We start from the raw sequence: 13,943 nt of genomic DNA, 5'->3' as shown, positions 1-13,943 counted from the left end.
TGCGCAACTACGCATGCGTGAGGAGTTGTGCATGCGCAGTGCGGAATCAAAGGATAAAGTGAACACCGATGGGAGGCGGGCTCAGCCAAGGAGCGGGCAGCTACAACATGACCAGCTGAGGGACGCCCAGCATCGGGGTGCTCAGCTGGAGGAACAAAATAACAGTGAGGAAAGGATCGTGGAGCTGGATGGAAGAGGGAGAATGGCAGCAGGGTGACCAATGACAAGATGATCAACAGCAGGAGGCCCGACAGACAGACAGACAGACAGACTGTGACTGGAAGCCCAACAGCAAGAGGCCCAGCAAAAGGAGGCCCGACAAATCAGAAAAAGCAGAAGAGACACAGATACAAAGAAGAAGACACAAACACAGGTACAGACACAGAGAAGAGGAAGAAGAAGACCAAGATCTTCACAGGGAAATAGAAGATAAAACAGATGGACAGAATATAGATAAAGCCTTTTTTGAAGAACAAATGAGAACATTTAAAAAATGGCTATCATTAGAATTTAGTGCAATTAAAAGAAAAATGAAAAGAGCAGAAGATAAAATGCAAAGTTTAGAACTGGTCATGACAGAAATAGGGAAAAGAGTAGAAAATGTGGAGGAGCGGGAAACGGCTGTGGAATTGGAAGAAAGTGACAAAAAAATTAAAGGGACACAAGAGTTGTTATCTCAGAAAATTGATACGTTGGAAAACTATAGTGGCGAAACAATATAAAAATAGTGGGCCTGAAGGAGGATGAAGAAGGCTCAGATATGAAGGAATTTATAAAAGGATGGATCCCGAAGATTTGGGGAACAACAGAATTGCATGAAGAAATGGAAATAGAAAGGGCACCGAAACCGCAGTAACATCAAAAACCGAAATCCATCTTAGTAAAATTTTTAAGATATACAAGAGAAAATATACTGGAGCGGGCAAGGAATAAAGTTAGAGAAGATAAAAAAGCTGTTGGAATATAAGGGACAAAAAATATTTTTTTTACCTGGACTTAAGTTTTGAACTCTTAAAGAAGAGGAAGGAATTTAATACGATGAAAACAATTTTATGGAAAAATGGTTATAAATTCATGTTAAGACATCCAGCCGTACTTAAAATATTTATACCTGGGGAACAAAACAGGCTGTTCTTGGATCCGGAGAAAGCACAAGAATTCGCAGAGCATTTGCAGGATAGAAGAAGAGATGAAGAGATGTAACAAGAAAGAACACTGGCAATAAAGTATATGTTAAGATGTAATAATATAAAGTAAAAATAATGAAAATGTAAAGAACTAAAGATGGAAAAGGGAAGGAAGGAAGAAAGGGGGAAAAAAGAGAGAGCTTTGTTATCTATATAAAAAAATGTTTTCTGGGGGGGTGGGGGGGGAGACAATAACCATCACTGTGAAATTAGTTGATGCTTGCGAGCAAGATCACAAACCAAATGGAAAGGGGAGTTGTGGTTGCTCAGCAAGGGATAAGGGGCAACTCAGGGAAGGGGGTTCATTTGGGGTTAAGGTGTTATTGGGGATTGTTGGAGTATTTTGTTTTAAATGTGTTGTCATACATTGAGTTTAGAAAGGGAAACTTTAAAGACAACAATGGGAAAAAAAAGGGGATGGAGGTGGCGAGGAGGCGGAAAAGAGGTGTAAACAAGATATAAGATGGCCACGTTGAACTATATGACTATAAACATTAATGGAATACATAACCAAATTAAAAGGAAGAGGCTACTAAATTTACTGAAAAAAGAAAAAATAGATATAGCATTTGTGCAGGAAACGCGCCTAACCGAAGAGGAACATAACAAATTGAAGAGAGACTAGGTAGAACACGTAGCGGTAGCATCATATAATTCAAAAGCTAGAGGTGTAGCCATATTAGTTAACAAAAATGTACCAATCAGGATAGAGGAGGAAATAACAGATCCAGCAGGGAGGTATGTAATGATAAAGTGTCAGATATACTCAGAATTTTGAAAATTTCTCAATATATATGCACCTAATGAAGAGGATCAAAAGTTTATGCAAGGGGATTCACGTGATGGAGTAGTGGCCGGTAGGGGAACTCCAGCCCTCTCCAGAAAAGTTAAAAAAAGATAGAGAAAAAACAAAGGCACAAACATAAAACCCATAACAAAGTGAAAATAAAAGTGTGGAGAAAATGGCAGTGAAGAAAGAAAAACCAAAAGCAACGGGAAGAAAAGAAGAAGGAAAGACGTCGGAAGAAGAAGGTGAAGGCCTTACCTGTACGAGGAGGCCCGCCATGGAGAGAGAAGACCGCTCCCTGAGGTCAGTCGAAGCCCCAAACTTGGGACTACAAAAATGGCTCATGGAGCCAAACAAAAGTGCGCATCCGCACAAGCGCGAATCCTCGCGCATGCGCGATGCGCAAGACAAAAATAACGCTGACAGGAGGGGGGACCAGATGAGGAGTAGATCTCCACAGCTGAAACAGGCAACTACAGCACAACAGAAAGAGGATAAATTAACAGAATGATACAAATAAGGAGGCTTACAACTACCAAACTTTAAGAATTATTATAGAGCCGCACCTATCAGATTTTTATCAAACAAGGGAAAAACCAGATTGGACCAGATTAGAACTAGATAAAATAGGGGAGAAGATACCTGAACATATACTATATAAATGGGATGAAAAATTGGTGCAACGTAGGAATTCACCGGTATTGCATCATCTGCTCAACATTTGGAAGAAGATTCACGTAAAAAGGAATAAGACAAATTACCAACTACCAAAACTAATATTGACGCAAAATCAACTAATCCCTTTCACAATAGATAACCTTTCCTTCAGAGAATAGGAGAGAAAAGGGATCAAAAGAATAGAAAATTGTTTTTCGGGAAATAAATTATTATCCTTTGAACAAATGAAGGATAAATATAATATAACTCACAATACAATGTTTGCATACCACCAACTTAAAACCTACTTGAAGGACAAATTGGGAAACAGTCTGAGGTTACCAGAAGGAAGCAATTTTGAATATGTGATTACAGATACAATGATAATTTAAAAATTTGTAACAAACATGTACATCAAAATGCAAGAAAAGGAGAACGAGGAAACAAACGGTAAACCTAAACAAAAATGGGAACAAGATCTAAACATAAAGATAAAGAATCAAACATGGGAAAAGCTATGCTCCGGAACTATGAGAAATACAATAAACACGAGGTTACGCATGATACAATATAACTGGATACACAGGCTATACATCACACCTCAAAAGTTAAATAAATGGGACCCAACAGTATCAGACAGATGTTTTCGCTGTAAAAAGGAAACGGGAACAACAATTCTTGCAATTTGGACATGTGAGAAAGTGAAAAAATTTTGGGAAGATCTAAACCAGATATTAAATAAAATCACAAAAAGCAATATACCAAAAAACCCAGAGATCTTCCTCCTAGGTAATATAAGAAATAAAAAATTTGGACTCGATTTGGATGGAGCACAAAAAAGATTTGTTATGATAGTCCTAGCTGTAGCAAAAAAATGTATTATGTCAACCTGGAAATTAGAAGACAACTTGAGAATACAACAATGGTACATAGAAATGAATAAATGTATTCCATTAGAAAAAATAACATATAATTTAAGAAATAACATTACAATATTCAAACAAATATGGGACCCATACATGAAACACAATAGAGAAATCCTACCTTGGACTTCCACCATCTAAAATGACAGAAGGAGAAGATAACGAAAAGAACTGACTCAGTAAAATTTCTTGTTTATTTTTATTAAGTGACAACATTGTTTAACGGGTTTAATGTATCTTATAGATTGAACTTCAAATAAATGGGAAAGGGGGTGAGGGAGGGAGGGAAGGGAGGGGGGAAAAAGGGGGAGAAAATGACACTATATATTCAAGAAAAAAAATGTCTGTATGTATCTTGGTCAATATGGTTTATAGTGTGAAAAATAAAAAATTTAAAAAAAAAACATCTAGAGATACTTTTCTATCTTTGTGGAGGTTGTCAGACTTCTACAAAAGTTTTTCCATAACTTATGCTTGACATACCCAGGTAATTTCCTGTTTAATTTTGCCTCTTTCCCAACATACCACAGAGTAATATGCAAAATAAGGGCCAAAATACTTTTATTTATCCTGTTTCTCTACCAATTACAAAGAGGAACTTGCTTTACAAGTGCTTCCCACTCATTATAGATGGAAAAGAAATATTAAATATTTGTTCAATTTAGTATAGGTTCCACGTTTTACACCACATAGTAACATCCAAACAAAACCTGGCACACTTTTGTATTTCCATACCGTCCAGAAAACATCATTTCCTTCTTGATCGAAGCCTTGGAGGGTGCAGTTCCCTCCAATTATTGCCAATGGAGAGGGGATGTCACCCAGCTGTCCCAGCACTACTGCATTGGCTCCATCTGACACCTACAAAAGCAGAAACAGCAAATCAGAATTTCTTTCAAGAAATTAATTTCAACAATTCCTGATACCTATTATCGCCAGATCAGGCTTCACAATCTCGCATCAGGGGGAAAAAAAATCAATTTTTCAAAGCACATCTCCACATATTAGCAGTTTCCAGATGAGACAAAAATAATGAGCAGCTTGCAGATACACCTTCCCAAGCATTGAGAGGTGAATGCTGTCAATTCAAAAGTCAATCAAATTAACTTCTTTATTTATTCACCAAAAGTTCCAAAATTAGAATACCTGAAGTTTTAACGTAAAAGTACTAATAATTTTGCCTCTACAGAATTTTCTACATGTGGATCATTATGCATAGAAAGTGGAAGTCATCTTACATGAATCTGGTGTATACGCAACAATGGAGAAAGATTTTTATTGCAGAAGATTTAAGTGTTTTCTTGTTTCATCAATATACAATGGATTCCAATCTAATGTAGAAGGTATGAAATCCTCTTCCCTTTGGTTGGCGCATCTACCAGCAGCCATAACCCAATATATTTAAGTCCCAAGTGGTAGTTTAGTTCAGTTTGAAAAGAAGAAAAGGTAAATGAATACTGTGTGTATGGTGATAAGCTTGAATTTTGAAAGAGGTCAGATTTGAGGAGAAAGGAACACTTTTAAAAGACAGATCTTAATTTCAAAGTAAGATGGAAATCCTGACCTCATCTTTGAAAAAGAGATTGCAAATATTTGGAGCAAAATGAAAAGGACATTTAATCATAATATATGAAAAGAAATAAACACAAAATTCACAATGGTAAAAATAAGAAACTTGGAATGGCAGATCAGGTAGCAACAGTTTCTATCCTGTTCACTTTGATAGCGATGGCAAGTTTATTGTCAGACACAAGTACAGTGTACTCATGCACCAAAATTCATAGATGCAAAAAGGACACTAATTACAATTGTTTACATTAAATTTCCCAGTACAGAGATAATAAATATGAAGAATAGACAGAAAAATAAATATTCGCAGTGAAACAAGAAAGTCTCCAGAAGCTATGTCTGTAGTAAATTCCCATGTCCCCTTTCCTTCAGCTCCCTCCCCTTGTCTGTCTCTTTCCACATCCCTGACTCCTCTCTACCACCCCTATATCAATTCTTAGCTTTTTTCTTCTGCCCTCCTATCCATCCATTTATAGGCTGTTGGGTTATGCTCCTCCCCCTGCACTTCTTCCCTCCAGTACCTTTTCATTCAGGCTCTTGCCTGCTTTTTGTTCATATCTATATAACATTGTTATACAGTAAAATCCTTACTAAGCAGAGATAAAGTGACACTTTAAGAGAGTTACCCCAATAGGGGGTGGCATCAACCAGCTCTTCATCCTGGGCAATGCCATTTTATTCAAACTCAACGTTGTTTAAACTTTGTTCAAACAGTTGCTATGAGTAAAACACAACTAAGGCACTCGACTGGCTGAATATTTGCTCCCATCTTCACCAAAAGTCTGTTAATTCAGAGAACATTTACTATTACAATTTTAAACTTACATATTTTAATCTATTATTTTATTCTTATTTATTAAAATTTATTTTGTTCTTTTTTGCTTGAACTTCAGATACCAGAGTACTGTATATCTTTGCCTTCTATGGAGACTGGGGGTACTGCTGAGTTTTTCTAGCACTTTTGTGTATTCAATAAATATTCACAGTTCATTCATTTCAAGTAAAAAATAAAGTGTTTTCAACAGTGCAGGCAGTCTTCTGGTGGTCCTGAAGTAGTTTATTGTTAGGATAGTAAGAGGAGATTTAAGGACTTAATAGCATTTGATCAAAACAGTTCTTGAACCTAGAGGAGCTGGACTTCAGACTTCTGCACCTTCTTCTAGAAGAAGATAGCAACAAGAAAAAGTTGTGACCACAGTGATGGGATTCCTTTATGATACTGGCTGCCTTCCTGAGGCAGTACTTCACATACAATAGAGGACTTTAATGGATGGGAGGACAGAACCCATGATGGATTTGGCAATGTTTGCTTGCAGCCTTCTGAGTTCCTAAATCCTCAAATTACCACCAGAGTGTATACTTTCCACAGCATACCTGTGGAAGTTTGAGAGAATTCGACGACTTGCCAAATTTCTTTCGACATGTTAGAAAGTAGTAGCGTTGATGTACCTTCTCACTGTGCAACACTGTCATTGAGAAACACAAAATTTTTCAAATAATTTGTGCCAAAAATGCATGGATTTTCAATAAGGAACACTGCTTCTATTCAGCCAATGCTATGATACAACAGAAATTTTTTTATAAATACACAAATTTAGCCATCAAAATTGCTAATGTAAACAAATTATAGACCATATATGCTGCCATATAGGATGATCCAAAACAAAATGTTCATCTTAAAATCAGGCTATCATCTTCCCGCCAGTTCTAATGCAATCTTGTGCATGCCCTGTTAGTTATCCCAAAGTAAAGTCTCAGCGATTGCTGCAGGATCCATCCACCGAGTCCAACTACCGTCAGCTCTGTACAGGCTTTAAACGGCCAGTTACAGGAGCCAACATTGGTTTATTTTAAAATATACAAATAAAATTTAAACTTTTACATGGTAATTTGTTATTAAAATATTGTGATTTGCTTTTAACAGCACCCACTGGTCAACAGTAAATGCCAGATTTTTGGGGGTCATCTTATACAAAGGGTATCGCTCAAAACCAACATTTCAGTTGGAAATTCAAGGAGTCGTTCTATACAGAGTCGTCCTATACAACTGCATATACAGTAGTCATTATCAGGTTGGTACGCATGGAACTTGCTGTATAGAAAATGGCTGTGGTATCCCATACATTACAGCATCAAAAACAACTGGCTGCAGAATATTTTGGGAAGATTCAAAGCTCTTATCATCTAGCGCCCTCAAAATTCAAGTGAAGTCTCACCTCCTTATAGAAAACATCAGAGTTGTTATGTACATCATAGGCCAGTAGGTTCGTCTGTGTGCCTACAAGCAATGTGTCATAGCCAAGTGTGGGATTAAGTATTCCTGCAGTTAGACAGCTGACTTTCTGGTTTATATTCAAGAGGTAAGTGTCAGAATCCAGGCCACCTTGCAATGAATGGTTGGCAACAACAGGTTGGCTACGAATATGAGGGTTGTGAATAAAGACCTGAAGAAAACAGAACAACAGTTATTAATTACAGCGAATCAAATACTTAAGGCAAAAGAAATTAATCCTCTCATGAAATACAGGACTATTAGCATCTCCTTCCCTGCCCATAATCCTTATATTCTCACCTATTCACCCCCCACCAAATCGCCTTAAACACATGCCCTGGGCCAAAAGTTCTGACTGTCCACCCTATCAACACCTCTCACATGTTAAGCACTTCTATCAGATTTTCCCTCCACTTCCTACACTCCAAAGGAAACAATTCAAGTTTGTCCAATCTCTTCCCATTACTCATACTCACTAAACCAGGAAACATCCTGGTAAACTTCTTCTGTATCCAAAGCCTCCACCTCATTCCTGTAAAAGTGTGACCCAATTTAATATTTCAAATGCAGCTTAGCCAAAGTTTTGTATAGCTGCAACATGATGTTCTTACTTCCCTAATAAGGCCAAGGTTCTTTATCACCCTATCTACTTGTATGGCCAATTTCATTAAGCTATGGATCCGAACCCTCAGATTTCTTAACATAACTGATCATATCATCTCACCAATCTGGGAAAACATTGGCAAAGTATTTTGATAGGACTATACACCTCCATTCTACTCCATACTCACGCCACTATTTTGGTCTCTAATTGGACCTTTATTTTCCACTGGTTGATCATATTTTTATTATATAACAGCATTTTTCTTGCAATCCCTCCCCTACAGGTTATTTGTGAACCATGTGGATTTTTACAAAAAATGACTATAGTTTTCATGGTCATCCTTAAACATTTTAAAGCCAAAACATTTTTATCACCATCTGCATTGGTAGGATTCCAACCCTCTTCCTAGGATTTTGTCCTGCACTATTGCCTCCTTACTTCATCTCTTAAAATAGTTACGGCCCTAGTTCAGAATGTAAACACAGACCCTTAATTCAGTACCCCATTGGATTATTATACTCCCTCATTGAGCAACAATAGTTTAAGAAGCAGAACCTTTCCAGCCTGTGTTGCCGCAGTCAGACAGGGGTGTATCCCATCATATTTTCCCACAGTCACCATTCGAGGGTTAATCCTGTGGTTCAGTTTGAGGCTGAACACTGGAACAAGCATGGTTCTCACCTAGAGGTACCAAAGGTGGAAAAAATGATAATTCCAAAGAACCTACTCAAAAGACATGAGGGGAAATAAAAATTCATGGAGAGAGGCAAGGGATATCTTCAGAAAGTGTAAACCACAAGTTATGAATGAAAAATAAGAATTGTATTCAAATAATAATGTATCCAGACCAGATAGAAGCATAATCATGATAGTTTTGAAACTAATGGCATTTAAAATACAATCATCTATTTTCAGGGGTTTTAACGATCATATGCTACAAGAGTTTCATTGGCAACAAAATGGAACTTATTAGACTGGATGTATACACTGAACAAGTATATCAATAGACTCTTGATATATGTTGTGTGTATACTGACATCAGTTATATAAAAAACAAAATAACAACTGTTTCATCTTAAAACAGAACACAGAAACATTATAAAGTGAATTTGAAGGTAAAGGTATTGCATAACAAAGTGTGACAGATTATGTTATTTTATATTGTATGTTTTAAAGGAGATAAATTGTACAGGTTTTTTTTAGGTCACATACAGATACAAACACTTTAAAACAGATCTAATTTAAAATGCTGGAGCTCTGCTCAAGCCAGACAGTTCAGGCTCCGAGTGCCTTTGCACAAACTTTGAATAAATGCCGATAAAGACTTCACAAGTAGATGTTAATTGGACATGCTGTGGAGCAATGGATTATTGAATTGGAAAGCAACAGATGAGGAACTCAGAAGATAAGGTCCAAAGCCACAGTCAGTCGGAGTGCATTTGGCTGTTCTAAGGATCATGTTCAACAGCAACAGCTGGGACTGGACCATGACAAGCTGGCAAGCTTGTGGAAAAACCCTATTTTGAAGATGGGTTGTGAGTTCTTAGTTCAGCCTGGTCAAACCCCTTGTGGTCCATACAGGAGAGAACTGCCTGCATAATGTTGCCCTCGAAATAAGGGAAGCAAAAAAAAGGAACTCTATGGTGACCTGAAAAAAAAGTTATCATCTGGAAAACCCTGATGGGGCAGTTTCTTCTGCAAAACACTGAAGTAGTGAATCAGAAGGAATCAGTTGTGGGTGTCCAATGAGCAACAAATCTCTCTCTGAAAAGTGACAAGAACCTTCCTTTCAAGCACAAAAGTCTGGTGAACTTCATAAATGTTCAACTCTGTGCACAGTATAAGAAATGCCTGATACCAGTGAACTTGGAGGAGTGAGAGGTGATCTTGGACTGTGAATCAAAGAGCTTTTCTGAACTTACACACATATTACATACACATGTGCTTAGAATTAGAAGGGGGTTAAGTTAGGTTAAGATACGTTAAGAGTGATGAGAGAAAGTTTGATCCTGTTTTCATATTTAAGGTAATCAAAAGCAACTTTTGTTTAAGTAACCAGTTGACTTGGTGAATTTTTATTGCTGCTGGATTTTGGGGTCCTCTGGGCCCATAAGAAAGAGATTTTAAAAAAACAGATACATAATTCCCTGAAAGTAGCATAAAATGTGGATAGGGTTGTAAAGAGAGCTTTTGGCTCAAAGTATTGAGTAGAGAAGTTGGGATGTTATGTTAAAGTTGTATAAGGCATTGGTGAGGCCAATTTTTGGAGTATTGTGTGCAGTTTTGGTCACCTATCAATATGATAAAGAGTGCAGAGATTTACTAGGATGTTGCTTGGACTTCATGGACTGAGTTACAGGGAAAGGTTAAACAGATTAGAACTTTATTCCCTGGAGGATAGAAGAATGAGGGATGATTTGATAGAGGTATTTAAAATTATGAGGGGGATAGACAGAGTAAATGTAGATAAGATTTTTCCATTAAAGGTGGGTGAGATTCAAACAAGAGGACATAGATTAAGGGTGAAAGGGGAAAAGTTTAGGGGGAACATTTTCACTCAGAGTGTGGAACGAGCTTTCAGCAGAAGTGGTAGATGCAGGCTCGACTCAGAATTGGAATTTATTGTCATGAACAAATCATGAAATTCGGCATTAACATGCAAGGGAAATTTTGACAGGTATATGGATGGGAGAGGTAATGGAGGGCTCTCTGGGTGCAGTGCACTGACTGAGTGCAGGTCAGTGGGACTAAGCAAGATAGAATGGATTGGCATAGCCTTGAGGGGCCAAAGTGGCCTCTTTCTGTGCTAAAATCTGCAGAGAGAGAAAAACAGAACTGACCTTTCCTTAGAATCATTATATTTTAACTATCAAAGACATTACACATTCCGAACACAGGAGATCTTGGACAGACCACAAAGCTGTAGGTATGGATTGACAGCGTCAAAATAATTTTCCAACTTTTCTGGGCAGTAGTTGCCCACAAAATCTGATTTGATTGCACCGCACTGAGGACACTTAGGCAATAAATTGGGGTTTTGTAGATTCAATCCAGATAAATGAGGGTTGGTAGGTTCAATCCGGTTAAATTAGGGTAATAATGAATCTGGGCAGCAAATTAAGATGAAAATCTCCACTCTGGGACGAAATTACATTCATTTAATGAACCACTGTATAATTTACATAAAACCCTCAGCAGATTTAGGAACAGAGATCTGTGCTGAAGAATGGTCATGGAAAGGGAAAAGATCCACAGTCAACAAGACTCATGGAAATAGACGTCCAGCACGCAGCTTTCAAGCTTGAAACTCGTCTTGAAATCCTATTATTGCTTAAGCCCAAACCCCCAGGTGGGTGGATGGTGGCGACCGTGTCCCATTTCATCTCCTCCCACATTCCCCCCACGTCCCTGCCCGGAGCGGACACGCCCACGGAATACACCAGTGGCTACGCGTTGCTTCGCGGGTCCGACCTTCATCACAGCCTGCTCACCTCGGCCTCACGGCCTTCTCGTCGGTGACCGCTGCCTCGGCTCGTCCGGCGGGCCGCCCCCCTCCCCCGTGCCCGGCCTTCGCGCCGCCCCTTCGCAACGTCTATCCGTTGCTAGCCGATGACATGCACCGGACGCCATGCGTGGTGACGAAGGCGAGACGTCATCCCCGTTGCGTTGGATGGGTCTCCTCTTTTCCCTGTGCTTCTCCCCCGCTCTTTTCGTTTCATCAAAACCTTGAGAGCTGACATCTGGCTGATTACTTTGTGGCACTGAGAGGGGAAAAGCCAGATCTTTGAAAACTATAAACTCAGCAATCTTGAACAGGGATAAAGTTTTCATCGTTATGAAAATAATTGAACAAAACAAATCCTCGTTACTTTATTAAACAGGGATTAAAGAAGAAAAGCCGCAGCTGCTGGGGTTGAGTGCAATACACAAATGTGCTAGAAAAGTTACTTTTTAGAATTTGCCCTTCAATAGATGAACAAGAATTAAATGGTTTAACTGGAGCATAGTTTAGCCCAATGGTTTTCAAACTTCCCTCTCCCCCCCACCCCCCACCCCCCACCCCACTCACATACCATTTTACGTCATCCCTCACTAATCACAGAGCACCTAAACTGGTCATATTTAATAAGTGTCAAATTTTATTCCCAGTCTTCCAAGAGCAATTATCCTTATTTTGCCCTTCAGTTTCACACACACACACACACACAATCGTTCTTGTTGGACGTAACTTTTCAAGTGAATGCTGATAAATGTTCTGCAATTAAAAGCAGATCTCAATTTCTGGAATTTGTGATTTTAAAATCTAGTTACAAATAAACTAAATAGCAGTGGGGCATACACAACCTCATAGATCATGGTTAACCATATCTTGGCTTCTGCTCCTATCAAATCTATTTTTCCATTCAAACTTAGCTACAAGTTTATCATCACCTGATTGAACAAGTATAACATTACATACGTACAAACAATACATATGCAGGACAAGCAAATAAATGTTTTTTTGTATATGAGAGTTTCAGATGGTTAGTATGAGCAGATGCTTTGGTTATTCAGCATTCTCACTGCCCATGGGAAGCTGATCCTCAGCCTGGTGGTGTTGGCCCTGGTACTCCTTCATCTCTTTCCAACAGGAGCAGGCGAAAGATGTCGTGTGCAGCGTGGATGAGGACCTCAATAATTTTGTGCACCCTCTTCAGACAAAAATCCCAGTAGATCACATCAATGAGGGTCAATGCAGTCCCTATGACAGACTATGCTGTGTTTGTATTGTATATAGACATGTTTTGGGGAGATAAATTGAGGCATGTTTTTTTTAGCGTAGGTCACATACAAGAGATGTCACTAATGGATTGTGGTTTACAATAAAGAAAAAAATAAGCTGGGACTGGACCAGGACAAGCTGATAAGCATGTGGAAAACCCTCCATTTGAAAGATAGGTTGTGAGTGCTTAGTTCAGCCTGGTCAAAGCACTTGTGTTTCACGCAAGAGGAGAGGACTGGCTGCCAAATGTTTCACTTGAAATAAGAGAAACAAAAAGGACCTCTGTGGTAACCTGAAAGAAAGATTATCATCTGGAAAACCCTGATGGGGCAAGTTTCTTCAGCAAGGCACTGAAGTGGCTGGTTACAAGGAATCAGTTGTGGGTGTCCAATAAACAACAAATCTCTTTGAAAACCGACGAGAACCTTCCTGAGTGGTAATCATGTACCTTTCAAATACCAAAGCCTGATGAAATTAATAAATGTTAAATTCTGTGCACAGTATAAGAATTGCCTGCAACCCAGTAAACTTTGAGGAATGAGAAAGGAGATTGGACTGTGAATCAAAGAACCTTTCTGAACTTGTATACACATTAGAAGGGGGTAATAGTGATAAGTTGAAGTGTGATTCAGTTTTTTATGTTTGAAGATAATTAAAAGTAATTTTTGTTTAAGTAACCATTTGTCTTGGTGAATATCTTTTGCTGCTGGGTTTTGGGGTCCTCTGGGCTCATAACATACCCTCAATAATGACCATCAGCACAGATTGTTAAATAGGAGTAAACAGCTCAGGAACAATTCCTTCAGCCCAGAATGTCTACATCAATCATGATTAATCTCATCTGCCTGGACATGATCCATATCCCTCCATGTTCATGTCCTTATCTAAATGCCTCTTGAATGCCAATATTTTGCTTCCATCAACACCCAGCAGAGCATACCAGGCACCTGACACATCAAAATTTAGCCTTGCATATCTTTTAACCTTAAAGCTACGCTCTAATATTTTACATTGTCACTGAGAATAAGGCTATTTACCCCATTTTTGTCTCCCAAATTTTAATTTTTTTTTATATAGAAACTTCGATCAAGTTTTCCCCTTCAGCATCCAACACTCCTAGGAAAAGGCCAAAATTTGTCCAAACACTCATCATAGATGATATTCTCTAATCCAGGCAACATC

At 38.5% G+C, this 13,943-nt stretch overlaps 1 protein-coding gene across 4 annotated transcripts in view; it reads right to left on the bottom strand.

Annotated features, from left to right (window-relative positions):
• Positions 1-11,599, bottom strand: part of bbs2 (Bardet-Biedl syndrome 2) — a 124,369-nt gene extending 112,770 nt beyond the window's left edge. For all 4 annotated transcript variants that reach the window (XR_011345660.1, XM_069901057.1, XM_069901058.1 and 1 more), the window contains exons 1-4: positions 11,491-11,599; positions 8,555-8,680; positions 7,340-7,567; positions 4,290-4,415 (exon numbers count right to left, since the gene is read on the bottom strand). Coding sequence is in view for 3 of the 4 variants with exons in the window: in XM_069901057.1 (XP_069757158.1) it covers positions 4,290-4,415; positions 7,340-7,567; positions 8,555-8,671 (471 nt within the window). In the remaining variant the exon portion in view is untranslated. The remainder of the gene's footprint in view (positions 1-4,289; positions 4,416-7,339; positions 7,568-8,554; positions 8,681-11,490) is intronic.
• Between the last annotated feature and the right edge of the window lie 2,344 nt (positions 11,600-13,943).

This window comes from Narcine bancroftii, chromosome 10 (genome assembly GCF_036971445.1).
Source record: "Narcine bancroftii isolate sNarBan1 chromosome 10, sNarBan1.hap1, whole genome shotgun sequence".
Lineage (NCBI taxonomy): Eukaryota > Metazoa > Chordata > Chondrichthyes > Torpediniformes > Narcinidae > Narcine > Narcine bancroftii.
This window is presented reverse-complemented; position numbering and strand designations above follow the sequence as displayed.